Raw genomic sequence first — 24,451 nt, forward strand, 5'->3', positions numbered from 1 at the left:
GTAATTGATAATTTTAAAAATCAATCTTTTGAATTTTTTGGCATTTCTTCTTCTTTAATATCCTTGGGTTCAGTTACTAAAGAGTTATGAAACTTTGAAAGAGTTATGTAATCTTGTTTTTTCATGTTTCTTGTGTTTCTTTGTTGATATCTGCGCATATAGTGGATGGATATCTTTTCTGCTTTTATGTGAGAGTCTCATTGGAGAGCAACATCATGTTTTGGTCATTTGGAAGGTATGGTTCATTGAGTTGTGGCATATCTTCCCTATACTCCCATTTATTTTTATTTTTGTGGTACTGGGGATTGAAACTAGGACCTTGTGCATGGTAGGCAAGCTCTCTACCACTAGGCCACAACCCCACCCCTTTTTAAAATTTTTATTTTGAGACAGGGCCTCCCTAAATTTCCCAGGTTGTCCTTGAAATTGCAGTCCTCCTGCCTTGTCTCCTCAGTAGCTGGGATAGGCCTGCACCACCATACCTGACTAAATCTTCCCTTTCTTGACATAGTTCATTATATGTTATTAAAATATTACATTCATTGATGTTATCATTGATCTCAACAGAAAAGTCTTTTAAGGATTAGGAAGCTACAAACAACAATAAGTGTTGACGAGGATATAGTGAGAAAGGCACATTCCATACATTGCTGGTGGTACTGCAAATTGGTGCAGCCAATATGGAAAGCAGTATGGAGATTCCTTGGAAAACTTGGAATGGGACCATCATTTGACTCAGCTATCCCACTCCTCGGTTTAGACCCAAAGAACTTAAAAACAGCATACTGTAGTAACGCAGTGACATCAATGTTTATAGCAGCACAATTCACAATAGCTAAATGGTGGAACCAACCTAGATGTTCTTCAGTAGGTGAATGAATGAAGAAACTGTGGTACATGTACACAATGGAATATTACTCAGCATTAAAAGAGAATAAAATCATGGCATTTTCAGGCAAATGGATGGAGTTGGAGAATATTATGCTAAGTGAAGTAAGCCAATTCAAAAAAACCAAATGCCAAATGTTTTCTCTGATATGAGGAAACTGATCCATAATGGGGATGTGGCGGGGGGAAGCATGGGAAGAATGAAGGAACTTTAGATAGGGCAAAGAGGAGGGAGGGGAAGAGAGGGGGCATGGGGGTAAGAAAGATGGTGGAATGAAATGGACATTATTACCCTTAGTACATGTATCAAGACATGAATGGTGTGACTCTGTGTACAACCAGAGACATGAAAAGTTGTGTTCTATATGTGTACTATGAATTGAAATGCATTCTGTTGTCATATATAACAAATTAGAATAAATAAATTTAAAAAAGAATTAGGAAGCTGACAACTCATAAAAGCTGACACAAGTCTTAATTGTTATTTGGAAGCTTGAATTTTATCACTGAAGTAGCTAATTCAGTAGTACCTACCTCATAAGTAATATTTGATGACTGTTAGTATGAAATTTCTGCTGATTTCTTTATATTGTGTAATTTTGATGGAGTTAGACTCTAGGGATAATAATTGGTGTTCAATTTCAGCATTTCCTTATCTCATTCATTTGAGAAAATAAGCATATTTATCCCATAGATGAGTTCTTTGAAGATGCCCTTTCAGAAAACATCTCCTAGAACTCATGTTTTTTTTCCTTTTCGATAATAGCACCAAATCAAACTCCCGAAACCTTAGATTTAACATTTACTTAAAGGCCACATCAATATCTTTGACATTTAGGTAAAATAATTGTTTTCTGTTCATTTATGTACCTTGGTGTATAATCACAGGCTTAGTGGTCTTTTGAAAAATTTTATCTCCCATATCCATATGGTAAAGACTCTAGTCACTTTCATAGAAGAATAAGACTGATTTCATCTTTGGAAATATTGCTCTGAGTAGGTGTTCTTTGAAGAATCTAGTGCCTATCATTTTTTGTTATCCTAGCTGATACAGGACATGGAAAAAATGTGTACATACAAAAATACTGAAAGTTGTTTTATTCTGAGGCTTTCTGTTATCTTCAACCAAACAATCCCAAATAGAACAACTGATATTCATGTGACAAATTAAAGATCCCTATACTTTTTCTGAAGTCCTGTTAAGGTTTTGCCTCTTGTTTGGGAGAAGCGATATTGATATTTATGTTAACTCATTGCAAAAATATTGTTCTTAGTGCACACCATTCTTTCAGTCTAACATTTACTAGTAATTATTTGGGGGGAAATGTTTTTTGAGTATACTGTAGAAATTTCATAATCATCATTTGATACTCAAAAATAATATTTTTGAAATAGGTAAAACAGTTATAATCATCTTCATTTTATAGATGAAAAAAACCTGAGGCTCAAAGGTTGAATGACTTAATCAGAATTCCACAGTTGGTAAGAATGTGAAATTTGGAATTTAAAGGGCATACATGGGCTGAGACTTCGACTAAGACCTATTCAGATTTCACATTCTTCCTTCTATATGTTTATTGCTCTTTAATCAGAAAAACTGTTTGCAGTATATTTTATTTCATAATCCACCAAAGCCTCACAAATCCTCATATACTACCAATAAATTACAAGGCATTTAATTTTTATTCTGTTCAGCAAAGTACAAACTTTCAGCTTCACAGAATACTAGCACTACAAGTCCTGTCTAATAAAAAAATCAACTAGCTCAGTGTTCTTTGTTGTAATAGAAGTGAAGGGTAGTTATCCTACTATGCAGACTGTTCTATATACCATACTATTAGTTTTATATACCATACTATTAGTCTTGAAAATAGTTCTATATACCATACTATTAGTCTTGAAAAGAACCCCTGACATTTGGATCCTATAACCTTGTAACTGAGCTAGCATTAAAACATACATAATAATAATGGCTACAATAAAGTAAAATGAAAAAATAAAAATACAGTTCAAGAATTAAAATAATCTTAGTGTACTCATACCTGAGTGCTTAGCAAACCAGATGTCAGATTATCTGTAATGGCTAGTAATGGATTTTAATGTCAGCAAAGATAAAGGAGATGAAGACTTAGACATGTGCAAGTGAAGGAATTGGATGGTTATTTAACTTCTTAGTACAGTGACCTGTAAAGTTTTCCTCTAAAGGTGGAACTTTAAAAACTTAACAGAAAAACCAAAAACCTTGTTTCTGCTCTGGGCTCTGAAGGGAAGAGGGATACTTTTGTCTTAAGAGATTTAGTTCTATATATGGATGGTTCAGAGGAGGATAGTTTGTCTTAAGAAATCTAGTTCTCTGTATGGATGGTTCTGAAATTCTGAGCTTAGAAATTAATGTAAAACTGATGCTAGAGAGATGAAACCTTTGGAAAAACTTGGTAGAATCAAATGTAAAACAAATTTATAGGCATGTTACAAAATAAGATTCATAAACTTTCTTCACTTCAGTAAGTATATGAAAACAAAGTCATGATAAATATTACAAGTTATTTAAGAAAATTATCTACCATAAAGTAGAATAAATGAGTTAAACAGCTATTAAAGATAAAGAAACAGAATAGGTTTTTAAGAAACCCAGAAAATGAGATTGTTTCTAAAGGAAAATTAGACAAAGAATATAGAATTTGGGTGGGATAATACTTGAACTAATAGGGGCTGAAATCTTTCAGAATGAATTGAAAATATGAAGCCTCGAATTGTGGAAGCACACCAACTAGTAAAAAGGATCAATAAGTTCATACATGAATAACATTAAAATGAAATGGCAGAACTTCAAAGACTGAGAAGTCTTAAATAAATCTACAAGATGAGTTAAAATTTCCTGAAAGCATCAACAACTAAACCAATGACAAATCTCTCACCAGCAATAATAGAAGAGTGGGAAAACATTTTTTCATGTCTCAATAGAGATGAAAACCTACAATTCTTTACTGAGCCAAATTATGTACAATGAAGATATAATTTAAAAAACAATAACTCTTTTTATAATGGTATAGCCACTATGAAAAAACATTAGCAGTTCCTCAAAAAGTTAAACATAGAAATACCATATGACATAGAAATTTCTCTTCTAGTTGTTCCCTTCTTTATATTCCAGGATTCCCAGTAGATGCCTAGAATGGGGTTACTGAACCCTATATATGAGGTGTTTTTTTCCTGTGCATATATTTCAGTCAGTGTTTTTTTTTTTTTTTTTTTTTTTTTTTTTTTTTTTTTTTTTTTCTGTTACCAACAGACTTGACAATTTTAGAGGAAGGAAAGTGTATTTGGCACTCAGTCTCAGGGGTCTCAGTATATAAATGGCCAGCTCCATTGCTCTGTGCCTGAGATGAAGCAGGACATGGTGGTGGAAGAGTGTAGCAGAGGAAAGCAGCTCAGGACCTAATATTGGGAAGCAGATAGATACTAAGCTCAGCTCACCAGGGCCAAGTTATATACCCCAAAGGCACACCCCCAGCAACCCACCTCCTCCAGCCATAACCTACCCGCCTGCAGTCACCACCCAGTTAATGTATTCAAGTGTACTAATGCACTGATTAGGTTAAGGGTCTCATAGTCCAGTCATTTCACCTCTAAACTTACTTGCATTGTTTCTCACATGAGCAAAATTTGGGGGCAGCTCAGATCTAAACCATAAGAACATACATACCTGTGATAAAATTTAATTTGTAAATTAGGCATAGTAAGGGATTAACAGTACTAATGGTAAAATGGAATGATTATACAATAATAAAAATTATGTGAATGTGATCTCTCTCAAGATCTTTTTTGCTGTGCTCATTCTTCTTGTGAAAATGTGAGATAACACTTAAAAGAAGAAATTTACGGCTTCTTTTCAGCATAAGCAAATTGCCAGCATCTCTACTCTTGTACATTGGTAGTACTATTAAGTAAAATAGGATTACTTGAACAGAGGCACTGTAATACTGCAGTCATTCTGATCACCGAGATTTGATAACCAAGACGCTGCCCAGATAACTAGGCAGGTAGCATGTATGATGTGTATATGTTGGACGAAGGGATGACCCATGTCCTAGGACAGGATGAAGTGGAATGGCATGAGATTTCATCATACTGCTCATAATGGCATATAATTTAAAACTTACAAATTGTTTATTTCTTGAATTTTCCATTTAATATTTTCAGAGTGCAGTCTACCACAGTTGAAACCACAGAAAGCAAAAACATGGATAAGTGGGGACTAGTGTATATCCTAAACAATGAAAAACTACAGCAAATACTTGTACGCAAATATTCAGAGCAGCATTATTCACAATAGCCAAAATGCAAAACTCCAAATGTCCTGCAATAGATGAGTGTTAAATTGTGGTATATGGTATCTACAATGAGATTTTATTCAGCTATAAGAAGGAAAGGAGTACTGATACATACTATAATTTGGTTGACCTCAAAAACATTATGTTAAGAAATGAAATCACAACCAAAAGATTCTATATGATTCCATTTACATGAAATATCCAGTAAAATAAATAAATCCATGGAGCCAAGAAGCATATTGGTGGTTGCCAGTGACTGAGAGGAGTGGGAAACATGGAGTGACTGCCTAATTGATATGGTATTTTCTTTTGGAGTGATGAGAATGTTTTGAGACTAGGTAGAAGTGGTATCACACAATATTGTGGATGAGTCAATTGAGTGTTGCTGAATTGTTAATGGTTAATTTTATTTTATATGAATTTCACCTTCACAACAATCTAGTTGTAAAAATTTCTTCTTAGAGTTCATTTTTCTGAAGGAATTATTAAAGATAAACGTTAATAACTTTGATCGCAGAAGAAATTAATAGAAAACAAGAAATGGTAGTCAAAGATGTTACCAATTGAGTAACTCTTAATGAATATTGACTATAAAATAGTGATAATAACTAATATGTGGAGGATTTGGTGAAAGTAAGTTTGAACTAAAATACTCAACAGTTTTAGTTGGATGATAAAGTAATTTAAGTTTGCAGAATAGAGGTATTAGTTAACTTTAGGCTACAGAAATATAATATCAGACAGACCTTAGACTTCTGATTAAGAAGAACATAAAGATTTTTGCTCCCATGATAATTGCAAGAAAAAATAGTGACAAAATTTGAAGATCAAGACATGTTATAGAACAAGTAAGGATCAGGGGACAAGAGGAGGCCTGACTGAACTAAATTTCATAGACACAACCCTTCCTAAGTAAGCAGGGAACTACTTCAGCTTCCATACGTGAGGTTGGATGCCTGGTCATGGTATAGGTAGGTTTGCTTGACAGAGAGACTAAACAATAGTTTAGAGGCACAATACAAGAACAGATTATTTGGCCTAGAAATTCTCCCTTTTTATTTATTCTCCCCCAAGTTTTGCCAAAATGGCAGCAAGGATAATACACTGAAGATTTGTTGAGGTCTTGACATTCTTACAGAATGTTGTTCGTAAAAACAAGCATTTTTATAGTGACACAATTCAGAACATTTGCCAAGCTCGACTCCAAACGCAAATTAAAACTGTCTGAAACTTCAGCTCTCTTCTAGATCACTTAGAGTATTTTAAAAATATAAATTTAGTGGCTCAACAGGTCAGAAATTGAGCCAAACATAAATGATCTAACTGTACTTTAGCTGTGACTCAGCCCTGGCACAACTCAACTTTAGAAGGATTATGAATGAGCAGACACTAAACTTCTAAAAAATAGTACTTCACTGTCTGGGAAATAAGAAGCCAAAATAAAATTGTACTATATACTCCACTGTTTTATCTGGAATACAGTCTTATGAGTCTTATGAGCATAAGACATACAGTCTTATGCTTATACAAATAAGCAGAAAAAGTGATTCATAAAAAAAAACAGTCAACATAATCAGACTTTTTGATGATCTAGTTACTGGAATTAGTTGATGAGTACTTTAAAACAGGCATTACAAATAAGTTAGAGAATTTACAGGAATATATGGTTACAATGAGCAAAGAGGAAATATTTCAGGAGATACATAGAACCTCTAAAAAATACAGTATCTCAAATTTTTAAACTCATTGAATAAGTTTTTAGCTGATTGGTCATTACAGAGGAGGGAACTGGTGAACTTGGAGACAGGCTAATATCCCAACTGATAAACAGAAAAAAAGATAGAAAACATTAAAATATCATTAGTAATTTTTTAATACTTATTTTTTAGTTGTAGTTGGACACAATATCTTTAATTTTTTTTATGTGGTGGTGAGGATCGAACCCAGGGTCTTGCCCATGCTAGACAAGCACTCTACCGCTAAGCCACAACCCCAGCCCCTCATTAGTAATTTGTGACATGATATTAAGAGCTCTAACATACATGTAACTATAGGTCCAAATAAAGAGAAGAAAATAATGGTACATAGAAGTGTTTAAAGAAATAATGTCCCCCAATTTTTCAAGTGTGATAACAGACAACCTATGGATTTAAGAAGCTCAGTGAATTCCAAGTGAACAAATGCAATGAAAAACATCTAGGTACACATTTAAATTCCCAAAGCGGCGGGGGGGGGGGGGGATTTGAAAGACAACTGGAAAAAGCAGGCTTATATGTGTGGGGGAATAATGGTAATAATGCTCATTGACTTACAAGAAATAATTCAAAACAAAAGACAGTGGAACAATGTTTTTAAAGAACTGAAAGAAATATTCCCAAACCTAAAATTATATATCCTGTGAGTTACTTTTAAAAACATAAGCAAATAGGAGCTGGTAAAATTCATCATTCATTTTCCATAAATGCTAAAATCAGTTCTTTTTATGAAGAGAAACCAGGCTCAAGTCTATAGAAAAGAATGAAGAACACCAGTTGTGTTCAACTCCTATGAATAAATATAAAATACTTTTACCTTTTAAAAAAAGTCCCTTAAACAGTAATTGAACATTTAAAGCAAAAATTATTATAATGTTGAGTTTATAACATGCCAGGTAAAATATATGGCAAAAGTATCACAAAGGAAAGAAAGGATTGTTGTGTACCGTTGTGGTGGTGGTAGGTAAGGTGCTAATTAAAGGTAGACTGTAATCGGGATGTATAATATTGTACAGAGAAGCCATAAAATGTACAGAAATAGTCTTCAGTTATTTCAAAAGAGTGTTGAAAGGGAGAGGAAAAGAACAAAAAGCTGATGGGTAAATGGAAAACAGCAATACACAGATTTTGAGTAAAGTTTTCTTGAGTATGTATTCTGGATAGTAATCCTCTGTCAGATGAGTAGCTAGCAAAGATTTTCTCCCGTTCTGTAGATTCTCTCTTCATATTCTTAATTGTTTCCTTTGCTGTGCAGAAGCTTTTTAATCTGATGCCATCCTGTTCGTTAATTCTTGGCATTGCTTCCTGAGCTTTAGGAAGTAGCCTTGTGACCTGAGTAGTCCCTATAACCTGCCTAGAATCTATGACCTGAATAACTTCTGTTGATTGTACATAAGAAGGTCTTAGATGTTATAGAGGTTATAGAAGCTAATCAGGCCCTAAAGACTACTTAGGTCATATTGACTAAATACATCACGGAGATTATGCTGGTCAAGAGGATACTCAGTTTATAGAGGATACTAAGGTAATAATGGCTAATGAGGCTATGGAGGCTACACGGGTTATAGTGGTTTCTAGGGTCATTTATAGCAACTCAGGTCATTTATAGCAACTCAGGCCATAAATGCTACACTAGTCATAAAGGATACTGAAGTCATAGAGGCTTTTCAGGTCTTTTAGGCTAATTTGGCAATAAAGGCTACATAGGTCATAGAGGCTTTGCAAATCACAGAGGCTACTCAGGTCATAGAGCATACTCAGGCCAGAGATGTTAAGCAGGTCATAATGGCTACTAAGGTCACGTAGGCTACATAGGCCAGTGGTGTACAGAGTTCACAGAGGATCAGCAGTTCCATAGAGAAAGGGTGGCCTTTCGGTAAACATGCTGGGTCAACTGAGTAATCATAAAAATGAGAAAACAGAACCTTGGTACCTACCTCAGAATATATGCAAAGAGTAGTTTGATGTAGTTCATAGATTTAAATGTGAAGGGTAAAACAATAAATATTCTATAAGAAAATATAGAATAATAGAATATCTTCATAACCTTACAGTAAACAAACAAATCTTTAACAAGACACTACCGTGTCTTCACAACTATTTTAAGAATTGAAAATTGGACTTACTAAAAATAAGAAAGTGTTCATCAAACAACAACCTTAAGAGAGTGAAAGGGAAAATGGATTTAGAGACAAAATCCTAGTCCAACAAAGTGTTCATATCCAAAACGTATAAAGAAGTAAAAATCTATAAGAACCCTCCCAGTTTTGAAAATGAACACTTCCCAACAAAAGACTTTCAAATGGTCAATAATCATATGAATCGTACTCAACATCACTGCTCATTTCAGGGAAATAAATTTTGATTAATAAGATATGATTATATATTTACCAGAAAATTAGTGCTAAAAAGACAACAGTACCAGGCATTAGTAAAGGTATGGAACAACTGGAACTCTCATAAATTATTCATGGTAGGACAAATTGGCACAAATAGTTTGGAAATTTTTTGGCAATAAGTACTAAAGGTAAACATACTCTAACCTGTTATCCAAGCAATTTCCTCCTAGGTATAAATCCAAGTGAAATAAAAGTATATATCTATTGAAAAAAGTCCACAAGAATATTTATAATAGTTTCATTCACAGTAGCGAAATAACCTAAATGTTGCTTAACTACAAAATGGATATATTGTAATTATATTGATTAATAGAACACTACAGCACAATAAAAAGAACAAACTGATATATCATGTGGCTATACCACACAATTTTAAATGAAAGAAGTAAAGACAAGGTTAGGGATGTAGCTCAGTGGTAGAGTACTTACCTAGCATGCATCAGGCCCTGTGTTCAACTCCTAGTACTGCAAAAAATAAAATAAACAACAACCTAAAGAGAGTGAAAGGGAAAATCAAAGACCACGTAGTGTTTGATTCCATTTATGTAAAATGCAACATCAGTTAAATATTTGATAAAAGTTAGAAGAGGGGCTGGAGTTGTAGCTCTGTGATAGAATGCTTGCCTGGCATGTGTGAGGCACTGGGTTAATCCTCAGCACCATGTAAAAATAAATAAAGGTATTGTGTCCATGTACAACTAAAAATATATTTTTTTAAAAAAAGTGTTTAGGGTGTATTTTGTTTACTTCTGCGGGCATATAAATGGTCCAAAGGGAAACTTCTAAGGTTGAACATATTCTATATCATGAATGGGGAAGTGTTTTCCTAAGTATTTGTGTACATTTTACATCTAGGATTCGTACAATTTAACAGATGTGTCTTATATCTCAATAGAAAATAATGTAGATGTATTCATATTTCAGATCTGGCCACTGAAAATACTTCACAGTAATTACCAATTTGGTATCATTGTGCATACTTAGCATCCAGATTATGGTTTTTAAATATTGTTTTCCACAGAAAGAAACCAGAGCTTCTTGAAGAAATGGTGATTCTAGGTTGGAGGCTTATGTATGAGATGTTAGGACACCAAGTAAACTGAAAGTATTGTGTCAGAGTACTCAGGATTCAAATCAAAGAAATTCCCACTGGCCAAAATGGTCATTTTGATAAAAAATAAAATATTTAAATTGCTTTTACTACCCAGGGGCACTTTGCTACTGAACTACGTCCCCAGTTCCTCATTCCCCACTTTTTAATTTTGAGACGGGGGTCTTGCTGAATTGCCCAAGCTATCCTCCAGCTTGAGATCCTCCTGCTTCAGCCTCACAAATTGCTAGGATTACAGGTGTGCTCTATTGCATCCAATTGATATTATTTCTCTTATTGAGGTTCTCCAGCTAATAAATACAAAAAGAATGAACAGAATGTCACCTTTTTAATGTCCTCAGAGAGTAAATAAATCTACGCCTTGAGCTTCAATGCTTCCTGTCATTAAAGAAGAAATAACCAAACATGTCCCTCCTGATGAAAAGTATGTCATTTATAAAGAAGTCTTTTTCAAACATATAAGTCAAATCTGAAACTCATCAGTATTATCCAATTATCAATTTACAGGAAATCCAAAGGCCAGAGGAATGTTATGCCACAAGAGTACAGGGTACAATCAGTAAAATCCAGACTCTCAGAAACTACAATACTAATGATCTTGTTTCTTTATCAAAAGCACAAACTCACTCTTGTAACTAATAAGCAATTATAGCAAAGTTATAGGACACAAAATTATGCACAAGTATATACTTTCCTATATTACCAATAGTAGATTACTGGAATTTAAAATTTCAAAGTTATTTATATGACCATCCAGAGTGAAATACCTAAGTACAACTGTTAGCAAAATTTTATAAGATCTATGAGGAAAACCACAAAACTCTAATAAATCAATGATACCAGTAAAAATAAATTCAACCAATGAAATCAAATGGAGAGGTATTACATTTTCATGGATAGGAAGATTCAATATTGTTAAAATGTTAATTTTTCTCAAGATGGTCTATAGATTCACCACAGTCCCAGTCAAAATACTACCAAGTTATTTTGTGAATACTGACAGACTGATTCCAGAGTTAATGTGGAAAAGGAAAAGACCCAGAAAAGCCACTGCAATACTGAAAGAAAGCAAAGGAAGCTTTACTTAAAGCTAATTGACTTTAAGACTTGATAGTAGCTACAGTAAATCAAGGAGTGGCATTGTTACAAGAATAGACAAATGGATCATTGATACAGAATAGAGAGTAAAAAATGAGTCACAAAATATATCCAACTTATCTTTGACAAAGGAGCAAAATGAATTCAATGGAGAAATGTTTTTTTAACAAATGGTGTTAGAACAATTGGGCATCTATATGCAAAAAAAAAAAAAAAAAGAGAAAAAGAAAAGAAAAACTCCATGTAGACAAACCTTGTACTTTTCATAAAATCCAACTCAAAATGTTGTGGGTTATCTAAAAGTAAAGTAAAACTGCTAGAAGAAAACATAGGACATAGTCTAAGTGACCTTGGATTTGGCAGTGAGTTTTTAGATACAACATCAAAAACTCAGCTCATGAAAAAAAATATAAGTTGAACTTTGTTAACATTAAAAGCCTCTTAGGCTGGGTCGAGTGGCACATACTTGTAATCCCAGCAACTCGGGAGGCTGAGGCTAGTTTGAGGCCAGCCTTAGGAACTTATTGAGGTTTTAAGCAACTGAGACCCTGTCTCAAAAAGTAAATAAGAAAAAGGGCTGGGGTTGTGGCTTAGTTGAAAGCACCTCTGGGTTGAATCCCCATTGCCTAAACAACAAACCAAAACCTCTCATACAAAGACATTGTCAAGAGAATGAAAGGGTAAACCACAGACAGGAAGAAAATATTTACCAAACCTATTTAATTAAGAACTGGTGTCCAGCATATATAAAGAATTCTTAAACAACAGACACTAGTATGGCAATTTGTAAATCAATGGATGTGTAACTGATGTGAATCTGCAATCTGTGTATGGGGTGAAGGTGGGAGTTCATAACCCACTTGAATCAAAGTGTGGAATATGATATGTCAAGAAATTTGTAATGTTTTGAACAACCCACAATAAAAAATTAAAAAAAAAAAAAAGAATTCTTAAAATTTGTAGTAAGAAAACAACCCAATTTTTTAAATGGGCAAAATATCTAAATAGATGTCTGACCAAAGAAGATATAAAGATGGGCTGGGGTTGTGGCCCAGAGGTAGAGTGCTTGCCTGGCATGCATGAGACACTGGGTTCGATCCTCAGCGCCACATAAAAGTAAAATAAAGATATTGTGTCCACCTATAACTAAAAAATAAATATCAAAAAAGTTATATTAATTAAAATAGGACTTTACTAATGCAAAGATAAGCTTGTGGAACAGAATATGAAGCCCATGGGTGCTATGGCAATGCTTGCCTCGTGAAGACATGATTATTACATTTGAGTAGGAAGCAATTTCCATGAAAAAGGTGTTTTAGAGGGGCCAGAATTGTTTCCTATTCCTTTAGCTGTTTATATTACTAGTATCCCTGGCTTTGTAATTCAGAGCATTACATTTGTTCATCAAAATATGAGTCTGGAATTGGCTTAGTCTGCATTTTGGCATTTTGAGTTTCATCATGCCTATTTGTATAAATTCAGTTGCTTTCAGCTTAAAGGTATACGTGGGGGGGGGGCGATAATATAAATACTTCAGGCAATGTACATTTTCATTCAGTAACCATAACACCAAGTAGTAAACATGAGATGAGAAATATGAATTTCTGTTCCACTTCTTAGTTCCTGTGTGTCTCCAGGCTCACTTAATGAAAACTATTTTATTGGGTCATCACATTTGAAGAAATAGCATCTAGCCGAATCCTGGGGTTAAAATAAAATAAAATCCTGGGGGTTAAACTTTCCAAAATCATGGATTTGGACCCTGTAGCCAGCCAAACCACTTGAGTTCAAATCCTAGCTCCACCCTGTCTTGTGTGGCTTGGTCAGATAATTTAATCTCTTTGGGCTCTGTGTCCTTATCTGTAAAATGAAGATTATAGTAATATACACCTTGTAACATTTTGTCAAGTAATGACTAAGATAACTATGGATGGCACATAATGCAAAAACAATTTTAACTATTATTATTACCAAAAATTGGTAGTCCTCCAAGGTGGTACAATTTTAATTAATTTCTAGGGAAACTCGGCCAACTCCTTTTCCACTTTCATCTTATTCTTTAGAATCCAACCTGTCATGAAATGTGGTTTTACTGTACCTGACTAGTATCTATGTCTGGTGGTTAGTTTTTTAGGGGATTGACAGTTGTGGCTGCTTGTGGAATGGTCATATGACATGGAAGATGGCTTTTGGGGGTAGGAGAGCCTGTGGACTGGACAGGATATATTCCCATAGAGTCAATGAATGATTGTAGATACCTGGAATACATTTAATATAAATATTTAAGTACATGTATTTTAGTCACCAGAATTTTCTTCTGTACAGAAATCCACTAATCTTTCGAGGTTAATACAGCCCTTTTTATGCCTCTGTCTCTTACTTTTTACTAAAGCCTTTATTGTAGAATGACATCTGTGCAGTCTCTAGTCCCATGTGCTGCTTGTGGGTGCATCTTGTAGCAAACAGTGCTTTGGCATTTCAGGGTTTTGCTATCCATCCCTGAGTCCATAAACTTTTTAATTCACCACTGATTTTTCCTTTGAAAAATATTTAGGAACCTTATAGTTGGCCTTTTGCCATCTCATCTCTCTCCCCCTTCCACACACATGGCATAGACTCTTACTTACCTTTCACGACTACCAAAATCGAGGCACAGAATTGGCCCCACTGTGTTTCCAGCAGGCACTTGGTGGCACCTCAGTGCATATACTATTTGTCCACTCAGCAGCTCCTCTCTACTGCCAGAATGTAGGACCTCACTCAGGCCCCTGCACACTGGCAGCTACTGCTTCCTCTAAGAGGCTTTACAGAAGTCAGCCTGGTTTTTGTTTGCTTCTCTTTTTTCCCCCTTCCCTGTGGCTTCTTGACTTTTGCTCAGGAAAACTGGTCACTTATAGACTGTTTGAACTAATGAGCGCCATCTTTCTGCCAAATGATGAACAAATACATCAAACCAAATGGGTTTTATCATTTAGCTTTTGGGAGCCATGTTATTTGAGGCTCAAACATCTGAGCCTGTTTGGTGCACCTACCACCTAAAGAGGGGTTTGTGCTGTGTGTCAGGGACATTAGAATTAGAAGGATTTAGTTATCACCAGGTTCGCTTCCTGGGAAATGAGCAAGCTGGCTTTTGAATAGAACTAGTTAGGGTCTACTTTCTCATGTTCATTTCTGAGAACAAGGGAAATAAACGTTTAATGAATTCTGTTTTAAGAGAATTTGTATAGGTGTCTGAAGCAGCTTATGAGCATGTAATCATTTAATATTTCACAGTAGGGATGCAAAATTGTTGTGTACTTGTGTGTTTCAAATTGAAGAATCTTGAAAAATGTACATATCCAGAAAATGCATTAAATTTTATTTTTCACAGTATAATTATCCTACAATGTTAACACTATCTCATTTTGTGTTTTTTTTTTCTTTTTTTTTCCAGAATATTTTCCTTCTTGGACATAGTAACTTTGTGCCGATGTGCACAGATTTCCAAGGTAGAGTGTTCACTAGATTTTTAATCAATAAATATCAGGTTTTATTAGTCTAAAGATGAATTTTAGTTCAAATAAACCATTAAATTAAAATTTATCTCATATTTAATATAATCATAATTTAATATTTGTTTTATTAACTTGATACATTGAAAATTAAAGTTTGGAAATAGAAAGTTTGCGTCAAGACCCTCTTTAATTTATTTCTCAGTAAATGAATCTTTCACCCCCATCCCTCTTCTTTTACTACCTACCTCCCAGGCTTGGAACATCTTAGCCCTGGATGGAAGCAACTGGCAAAGAATAGATCTTTTTAACTTTCAAACAGATGTAGAGGTAAGTTAGTTAACTTTGGTTTAGACAGAAGACTTTTTAAAAGATAAACAGTTTCCTCTTTTCTGTTTTTTTATTTTGCAGCATTTAGAAGAGAGAGACAGAAAAACAAAACTTGGAAGATATGTGCATACATGAAGACCAAAATTCCACTGTGTTTTACTTTTGTTCTTTATCAGTAACAGATTGCTTTTCCCCCTGAATCATGTTTATAATCTATTACTCTCAGCTTTTTAAAGCATCACACCTGCATCCTTAACACCTGGTTTAGTGCTTTAACCTTAGGAAGCTTCATCTGAAAGATTTACTGGGAATAGTAATTCAGCATTAAGAATGGAGAAAGGGCAGGAACAAAAGCCAGAGAGTGAGGCTGACTTCTGAAGTGTCCCATCAGCTCTGGCACTTAGCCATACAATCTCAGTGCCTCTGTTTTATTATCTGTAAGATAAATAAGTAAAGTAATTTTAAAGCCTTTTGTAATGCCAGGGTGGGGTATGGCTCAGTGGTAGAGTACTTGCCTAACACTAGGCCCTAGGTGTAGGCCCCAGCACTGGCTGGGGGCTGGGGGAATGTGTGTGTGTATAGTATACATATATACATACACTGAATATATTAAGTGTGTGTGTAATATACATATATAAATATAAGTAAAATTCCAGATTCTACATATTTATGTGGAAATCCAAAAAAAAAAAAATCTCTATTTAAGGGTAGTAAACCTGATTACATGAGGAAATCATTTTAAAGTAATTTAATTTAAAATATCAAATTTCTAACCAAATAGTAAGGGAGTGGAGTAATAAAGAGCATTGCACAAAGTAATTGTCTTGGGTGCTGGTCTGAGAGTCTTAGGATACTTAAGTTTATTGTCTACTTAATGTTAGTAAAACCTTACTTATTTCCATTTTAAACAATTCAGTAACAAGAGTGGAATTGCATCTTAAATCACTTCACTCATGTTAAAGGTTCTCAGAGTGTCTTACCAAGGTGTTTGTGCTTTGATGGGTAAGAAAATGATTATGTTTAACAATGAAGCAATTTCCTGCTAGTTACTTAACTTGTTGGAAGAGCTTATGGCCAATTATAGGCCCTTTTACTCCTCCCCCATACCTTCTCTTCCCCTCCCCGACTCCCAGAACTGGGGAATGAGCCAAGGGTGCTCTGTCACTGAGCTGCATCTCCTGTCCTTTATTTCAGACAGAGTCTCAGTTAAGTTTTTCAGTCTGGCCTTCAATCTATGATTCTCCTACCTTACCTCCTGAGTCACTGGGATTACAGGCTTGTGCCACTGTGGCTGGCTCCTTTCTCCTTCTCTAGGTTACTTGCTGTTTGACAGTCTTTGGCTCCCATTTTAAACCAGTGGAGCAGTAACCTCAGCACATGGGGCAGAACACAGGGTTTTTCACAGTTGGTTTTAGAACCCCATGGTTCCTCACATATTATCATGCTCTGAGCTTGGAAAGGGGCAGGAACCTCAGGGATTCATGTCCATCTGGAAAAAAGTTCTAGTTACTAGTTTAGAATGTGGTCCTTAAATTAAGTGTTCATTAATGTTCTTTCCAGACGTAATAGAAATTATCACAAGTGCCCAACCCAAATTTGCCAGTATTCCATACCAGCCAGTGTAATTCCTCTTCATATTGATAATCTCTAAATCTTTGTTCATTGTGTTTACTTAGTGGTGTTGAAAAGAATGTAAATTCTCAAAATGTCATTTTTTGCTGGTCATGAGAGTCATTGTTGGGCTGGGATTGTGGCTCAGTGGTGAGGTGCTTGCCTAGCATGTGTGAGGCTTAGGGTTTGATTCTCAGCACCGCATATACATAAATAAATATCCATTGACAACTAAAAAAAATATTTTAAAAAAAGAATTTTTTTGAAAGAATTTGGCAAAGTATTTTTCTGTAGTGCTTAGTATCTCCTCAGTTTAGATGATTTTTCCCAAACTATACAACTTTTTGGAAAGCACACTAAGAACTTTTAAATTTAGATATTATGAAATACAGTTTCAATTAAATATTACTACCTTGATTGAAGAATTTTAGCTGACTTCTGATTTTCATCATGGAAATACTTAAGAATGTGTGCAGTAAAGGGGAGACAGGTTTATGGTTTGCTAGTTGTGTTAACAATTACATGTGAAAATCTGAAATAGCTGGCATCAGGGTTTCAGTCTAGTTTCATATCATTAGTTTCCCTTTGGGGCTGGCATCTTAAATCCAAGTTGAATTATGAACCAAGACTATGATCTTCTCATAGTCTTTAAACATCTGTATACTCAGCCTAGGAAGCATTCTATGAATAAAGAGATGGTCTCAAAGATGTGTCCTTATGGGTAAGTTGAGGAAGAAGGAAAATGCCAAGGATCAGCATGAACTCATTAATACTCCTTACTGTGAGCTAGGCACTGTTCTAAGAACTTTACATATCCTACTATATTTGATCCTCTTAAAAACACCATATTGAAGAAACTGAGGCATAGAAAAGTAGAGTAACTTACTAAGGTCACTCACCTATTAAAGAATGTAGGAATTGTCAAACAAAGACTGTGTCCCAAAAAGGACCACATATAAGAGTGGAAGGTAAATCCATCCCAAACAAATGTATAAACTCAACATAGGAATATAAGAAATATGAAAAAAGGTAACATGACACTTCCTAAATATCATAATTCATCAATAGCTGACTCCAAAGACTTTGGATGAAGAATAAAAAAAAAAAAAAAAAAGCATTGTAGAAATGGTCTGTGAATTCCAAGAGAACACAGAAAAACAACTGAATAAATTCAAGAAGTCAGTACAGGATATGAAATAAGAAATTCAATAAGGAGATAGAAATATTGACAAAGAACTAAACAGAAATCTCAGAAATGAAAGACACAATACATCAAATAAAATGTTCAGTTTAAAGTCTCTGTTACAGAGTACACTAAGGTAAAGGCAGAATCTCAGAGCTATAATGAAGTGGCCAGCCTTGAACATTCAGGCAATAATAAAAGAAAATAAGTAACCATGACCAGAATATAAAGGAACTCTGGGACAACATTAAGAAGCCAAATTTTAGCCAGGCATGGAGGCACATACCTGTAATTCCAGTGGTTCTGGAGGTTGAGGCAGGAGGATTGGGGGTTCAAAGCCAGTCAGCAATTTAGCAAGACCCTAAGTAACTTATCAAGACCCTGTCTCTAAATAAAATATAAAAAGGACTGGGGGTGTGGCTCAGTAGTTAAGTGACCCTGGGTTCAATCCCCAGTACCAAAAACAAAAACTAAAAACAAATTTTAAGAATTATAAGAAAGGAAGAGAGAATTGTGAGCTGCAGGTTAATGGCATGGATAACCTCTTCAGGACAATAAGAACATTTTTAAATCTTCAAGAGAAAAACATGGGCTGGGGTTGTGGCTCAGTGGCAGAGCGCTTGCCTTGCACATGTGAGGCACTGCTTTTGATCCTCAGCACCACATAAAAATGAATAAACAAGATACTGCATCCATCTATAACTAAAAAATATTTTTTAAAAAAGAAAAACATCAGTTTGCATTTAGAGGCAAGCCAATCAGAATTAGTTTTGATTTCTCAACACAAACTCTAAGAATCAAGGAGAACATGGAATGATGTATTCTAGGCCCTGAAAGATAAGTATACCCAGCAAAGCTATCATTCAGATCAAAGTCAAAATAAAAACCTTCCCAGATTAAGCAGAAACTAAAATAGTTCATGACTACTAAGCCAATTACAGAAAACACTTAAATATTACACACAGAAGAAATTAAAAAATCAAACCAAGAGTTCACAAATTGACAAATCTCACGTGAAAAAAAAATAAGCAAATGAGATACAAGACCAAATTAAACATTATAAATAAATCAAAATGGCAAAGCATAATAAACATCTCCCTATAACAACAATGAATGTAAATGGTCTCAACTCTCCAATTAAAAGATATGGGCTGGCAGAATGGATTAGAAAGCAAGGTTTAACTATATGTTGTTTGTAGGAGACTCATCTCACAGGCAAAGACAGCCATAGGCTAAAGGTGAATTGATATACAATGCAAATAGAGCCTGAGAACAAGCAGGAGCAGCTACTCTCATATCCAACAAAGAAAACTTCAAGCCACAATTAATCAGAAAAGATAAAGATGGTCACTTAGTATGGTAAAGGAAACAATCCAATAAGAAGATAAAATAATAATAAATATTTATTCCCTAATATTTGGTGTACCTAAGTGTATAAACAGATACTACTCAAACACTCACATAGACTCCAGTCCAATGATACTGGGTGATTTCAACACACCTCTCTCACCAATAGGTCATCCAGACATAAACTCAGTCAAGACTCTTCACAGAACTAAAAAATATTATAAATCAAATGGAATTAACAGACATCTATAGAATATTTCACCCAACAATAGCTGAATTCACTTTCTTCTCAGGTATTCATGGAAACTTCTTTAAACTAGACCACATTTTTAAGCCACAAAGCAACTTAGCAACTACAAAAAAAAAAAAATGACATAATTCCTTGTATCTTATCATAATGGAACAAAATTAGAAATCAATGCCCAAAAAAAACCTGCAGAAACTATGAACATATGAAGATTGACTAATACACTTTTGAATGATGAATGGGTTATAGAAGAAGTCGGGAGAAATTTTAAAAATTCTTAGAATCAAAGGAGACTAGTGATACAATATACTGTAACTTCTGAGACACTACGAATGCATTTCTAAGAGGAAAGTTTATAGCTATGAGTGCTTACATAAGAAAATCAGCAAGATTCCAAATAATCAACCTAATGATACATCTAAGGCCCTTGAAAAACAAGAACAAACCAATTCCAAAACCAGTAGAAGGAAAGAAATAATTAAGATTGGAGCCAAAATCATTGGAATAGAGAATAAAAAACAATACAAGGAATAATGAAATGAAGATTTGGTTTGATGAAAAGACAAAGAAGATTGATAAACTTTAGCCAAAGTAACCAAAAGAAAAAGAAGACCCAAATCAATAAAATCAGAGATAAAAATGGAAAAATCACCACAGACATTGCAGAAATCCAGAGGATCAGTGGGGATTATTTTGAAAACTTACATTCCAATACATTAGAAAACAGAAGAGATGTATATATTTCTAGACACATGTGACCTCCCAAAATTAAATTAAGAGGACAAAGAAAACTTAGAGACCAATAACTAGCAGTAAGCTAGAAGCAATAATAAAAAGCCTTCCAACAAAGAAAGGCCCCAAACCAAATGGATTCTTAGCTGAATTCTACATACTTTTAAAGAATAACTTGATACCAATGTTCCTCAAGTTAATCCATGAAACAGGATGAATTTAAGGAACCAGTATCACCCTCATACCAAACCGGATGACATATCAAAGAAAGAAAAGTACAAACCATAACCCTGATGAACTTACATGCAAAAGTCCTTAATAAAATATTAGCAAATCATATTCAGAAATATTACTATTATATTATACATCATAACCAAATTAGTTTTATTCCAGGGTTGCAAGGATGGTTTAACATAGGCAAATTGTAATTCACCACATAAATAGAATTACAGATAAAAGTCATACGGTCATCTCAATAGATGCAGATAAAACCTTCAACAAAATTCAGCACACATTTTTTGATAAAGTAACTGAAGAAATTAGGGATAGAAGGAACTTTCCTTAGTATCATGAAGGCTTGCATATGACAAACTCAAAACCAACATCATGGGAAAAACTAAAAGCATTTCTTTAAAAAAAATTTCTTTAAAAACTAGACAAGGATGTCCATTCTCCCCGACTCTTATTTAATATAGTAGTAGAAATTCTAGCCAGAGCAATTAGGCAAAAGGAGGAGATAAAAGAGACATGTCCTATGGATAAAAGAGATTAAAAGTAGGAAAGGAAGAAGTCAAATTACACTGTTTGCAGATGATATGATCCTATAATTAGGTGATCCAAAAACTTCCACCAGAAGACTACTAGTTAATAAACAAATTCAGCAAAGTAGCAAATTATAAAAATCAATTTACAAAAATCAATAGCTTTCTTGAATATACCAATAATGAATCTGTTGAGAAAGCAGGGATGGAATAGGGACAGTAGAATGAATCTGAACAACTTTCCTATGTACATATATGAATATACCCCAGTGAATCTCACCATCATGTACATCCACAAGACTATAAAAAGCTATAAGCAGTGGAAAGAATAGTAGAGTAGGGGGAAGGGAAAAGGAAGAGGGAGGAAGGAAGAGAAAGGGTAAGTACTAGGGACTGAATTAGAACAAATTTTATTCCATACTTTTATAATTATGTCAAAATGAATTCTAATGTTATATGTGACCAAAGAACCAATTTTCAAAAACCAAAACAAAACAGGAAAACAATCCCACTCAGAATAGCCTCAAAAAAGTGAAATACTTGGGAATAAATCTAACCAAGATGGTGCAAAACCTCTACAATGAAAACTTTAGAATACAGAAAGAAAGAAAGAAGACCTCAGAATTCTTTGGATTAGACAGAGGGGAGTGAAAGGAGGGAAGGGGGCATGGGAGTAGAAATAGTAGAATCAATTGGACATTATTACCCTATGTACATATATGATTACAGTACCTATATAACTCTACATCATGTACAGCCAGAAAAATGAGAAGTTATACTCCATTTATATATGATGTGTCAAAATGCATTCTACTGTCATGTATAACTAAAAAGAACAAATAAAAAAATTTTTTAAAAGACCTTAGAAAATGGAAAGACAGCCCATATTCATACATAGGCAGAATTAATATAGTTAAAATGGTCATATTACCAAAAGCAATTCAGTGTAATATCCCCATCAAAATACCAATGATATTTTTCAGAGAACTAGAAAAAGCAGTCTTAAAATTCATATGGAAAAATAAATAAAAGATCAAGAATAACCAAAGCAATTCTAAGCCAACAAAACAATGCTGGAAGCATCACCATACCTGACTTCAAATTATACTACAGAGTTACAGTAATAAAAACCGCATAGTACTGGCAGGAAATTAGACACATAAACCAAAGGAACAGAATAGAGGGCACAGAGACAATCCCACACATGTACAATCATCTGATCCTAAATAGAATGTGCCAAAAATATACATTGTAGAAAAGACAAATTGTGCTGGGGAAACTGGCTATCTGTGTGTAGAAGAATGAGAATAGATTTTCATCTCTTGCCCTGCACAGAAGTTAACTGAAAATAGTTAAGTGACGTAATTAGACCAGAAACCGCAACTCTTTGAAGAAAATTTAGGGTTAACGCTCCAACATATAGGTGTAAGCAGTAATTTTCTCAGTAGGACTCCTCAGGAAAGCTTGGGAAATAATGCCAAGAATTAATAAGTGGGATGGCATCAAATTAAAAACCTTCTGTACATCAAAGGAAACAATTAAGACTGGAGAGTGGCCTGGGGTTGTGACTCGGCGGTAGAGCACTCGCCTAGCACATTCGGGGCCCTGGGTTCAATTCTCAGCACCATGTAACAATAAATAAATAAAATAAAGGTATTGTGTTCAACTACAACTAAAAAATAAATATTAAAAAAAAAGAATGTGGAGAGAACCTATAGAAGGGGAGAAAGTCTTTGCCATCTACTTTTCTGACAGAGGATTAATGTTCAGAATATATAAAGAACTCAAAAATCTCAACACAAAAAAAAACCTCAATAAATGACCAAATGAATTAAACAGACATTTTTCAAAAGAAATACAGATGGCCACAAATATGAAAAAATGTTCAACATCATCAGCAGTTAGGGAAATGCAAATCAAAACTAAACTGAGATTTCATCTCTAGTTAGAATGGCAACCATTAAGAATACGGGACTGGGATTATGGCTCAGTGACAGAGGGCTTGCCTCGCAAGTATGAGACACTGGGTTTGGTTCTCAGCACCACATGAAAATGAATAAAATAAAGGTATTGTGTCCATCTGCAACTAAAAAAGTTTTTTTTTTTAAAAAAAGAATACAAACAATAACAATTGCTAGAGATAATGTGGAGAAAAATAAATACTTTTACACTGTTGGTGAGATTGTAAATTAGTACAGTCATTATGGAAATCAGTATGGAGGTTCCTCAACCACCACATGAACCAGCTATACCACTCTAAATTATGAGATTTGCATGTCTTATATGTGGGAGCTAGAGAGGGAAAAGGAAAAGAAAAGTGTGTGTGTGTGTCGGGGGTGTCTCATGAAAATCAAAGGGAGATTAGTAGAAAGACACCAGCGGGGAGAGAGGAGGGAAGAGAAATGATATTTGCCAAATTATAATGTAGTATCATGTGCATGTACAAATTTGTAACAAATATCACCTTGATGTATGATTATAATGCACTAATAGAAAATAGGGGGGGGGGGAAGAGAGAAGAGTGTTATAAGTAACTTGAACAGTGTGTTAGGGACCAGCATGACTCAAAAGGTCTCAGAATAAAACATCCAGGGGTCAAGTGTCACCCTTTCCTGAATACGTATAGTTTTTCTGAAGTTAGGCATTCTCCATGCTTTTGAATTTTGGATATTTGTCATCAATCTTCATAGTTATTAAAGATTCTACATGACCAAGAATGACAAACAAGTAGTATGTTATCTGAAAGTCATAACTGTAAGGATCTTCTGAACCAGTTTTAGGCCTTATTTTTTTTCTAAAGCCCTTCATTCTAAAATGAATGCTTACAACATACTGTCTTATAGATAAGTTGTGTGGAATATTGTGTTTGGAAAGGATTTGTTCTTTTATTCCTTTTAGTTGGAAACAACAGAGCAGAACATTGTGTAATTTTTTAAATTCTAGTACAAAAATTTTTGCTCCAAAGAAAAGAGGACTAGAAAGTTATATAAATATAACTAATTTGCAATGGGAAAAATATGTTGGGTGCTTCAATTGAAGGCATTGATGAGTATTTTGCTGTTTTGTTAGCTATTTAAGTATTAGATTTCCAAGTCATCATCTTTTTTTCCCTTGTGAAAAAGATTCTGCAGTTGTCTAGAATTTTGTTTCAAAATATTATTAACT

At 34.4% G+C, this 24,451-nt stretch overlaps 1 protein-coding gene across 8 annotated transcripts in view; it reads left to right on the forward strand.

Moving 5' to 3' along the window:
• Window positions 1–24,451, forward strand: part of Fbxl2 (F-box and leucine rich repeat protein 2) — a 91,252-nt gene that overhangs the window by 21,227 nt on the left and 45,574 nt on the right. For 4 of the 8 annotated variants that reach the window (XM_046437482.2, XM_046437483.2, XM_046437484.2 and 1 more), the window contains exons 3-4: window positions 15,018–15,072; window positions 15,331–15,405. The exons of 1 other annotated variant lie outside the window; for it this stretch is intronic. In XM_046437482.2, coding sequence (XP_046293438.1) covers window positions 15,018–15,072; window positions 15,331–15,405 — 130 coding nt within the window. Of the gene's footprint in view, window positions 1–15,017; window positions 15,073–15,330; window positions 15,406–15,486; window positions 16,408–24,451 lie in introns of all 8 variants that reach the window. 3 more of the 8 variants (XM_058576718.1, XM_046437485.2, XM_058576719.1) reach the window with 1 other exon arrangement.

The sequence above is a fragment of the Marmota monax genome, unplaced genomic scaffold (assembly GCF_021218885.2).
Source record: "Marmota monax isolate L192 unplaced genomic scaffold, Marmota_monax_Labrador192_F-V1.1 WCK01_AAM20220418_F8-fsc00021, whole genome shotgun sequence".
Taxonomy (NCBI): domain Eukaryota; kingdom Metazoa; phylum Chordata; class Mammalia; order Rodentia; family Sciuridae; genus Marmota; species Marmota monax.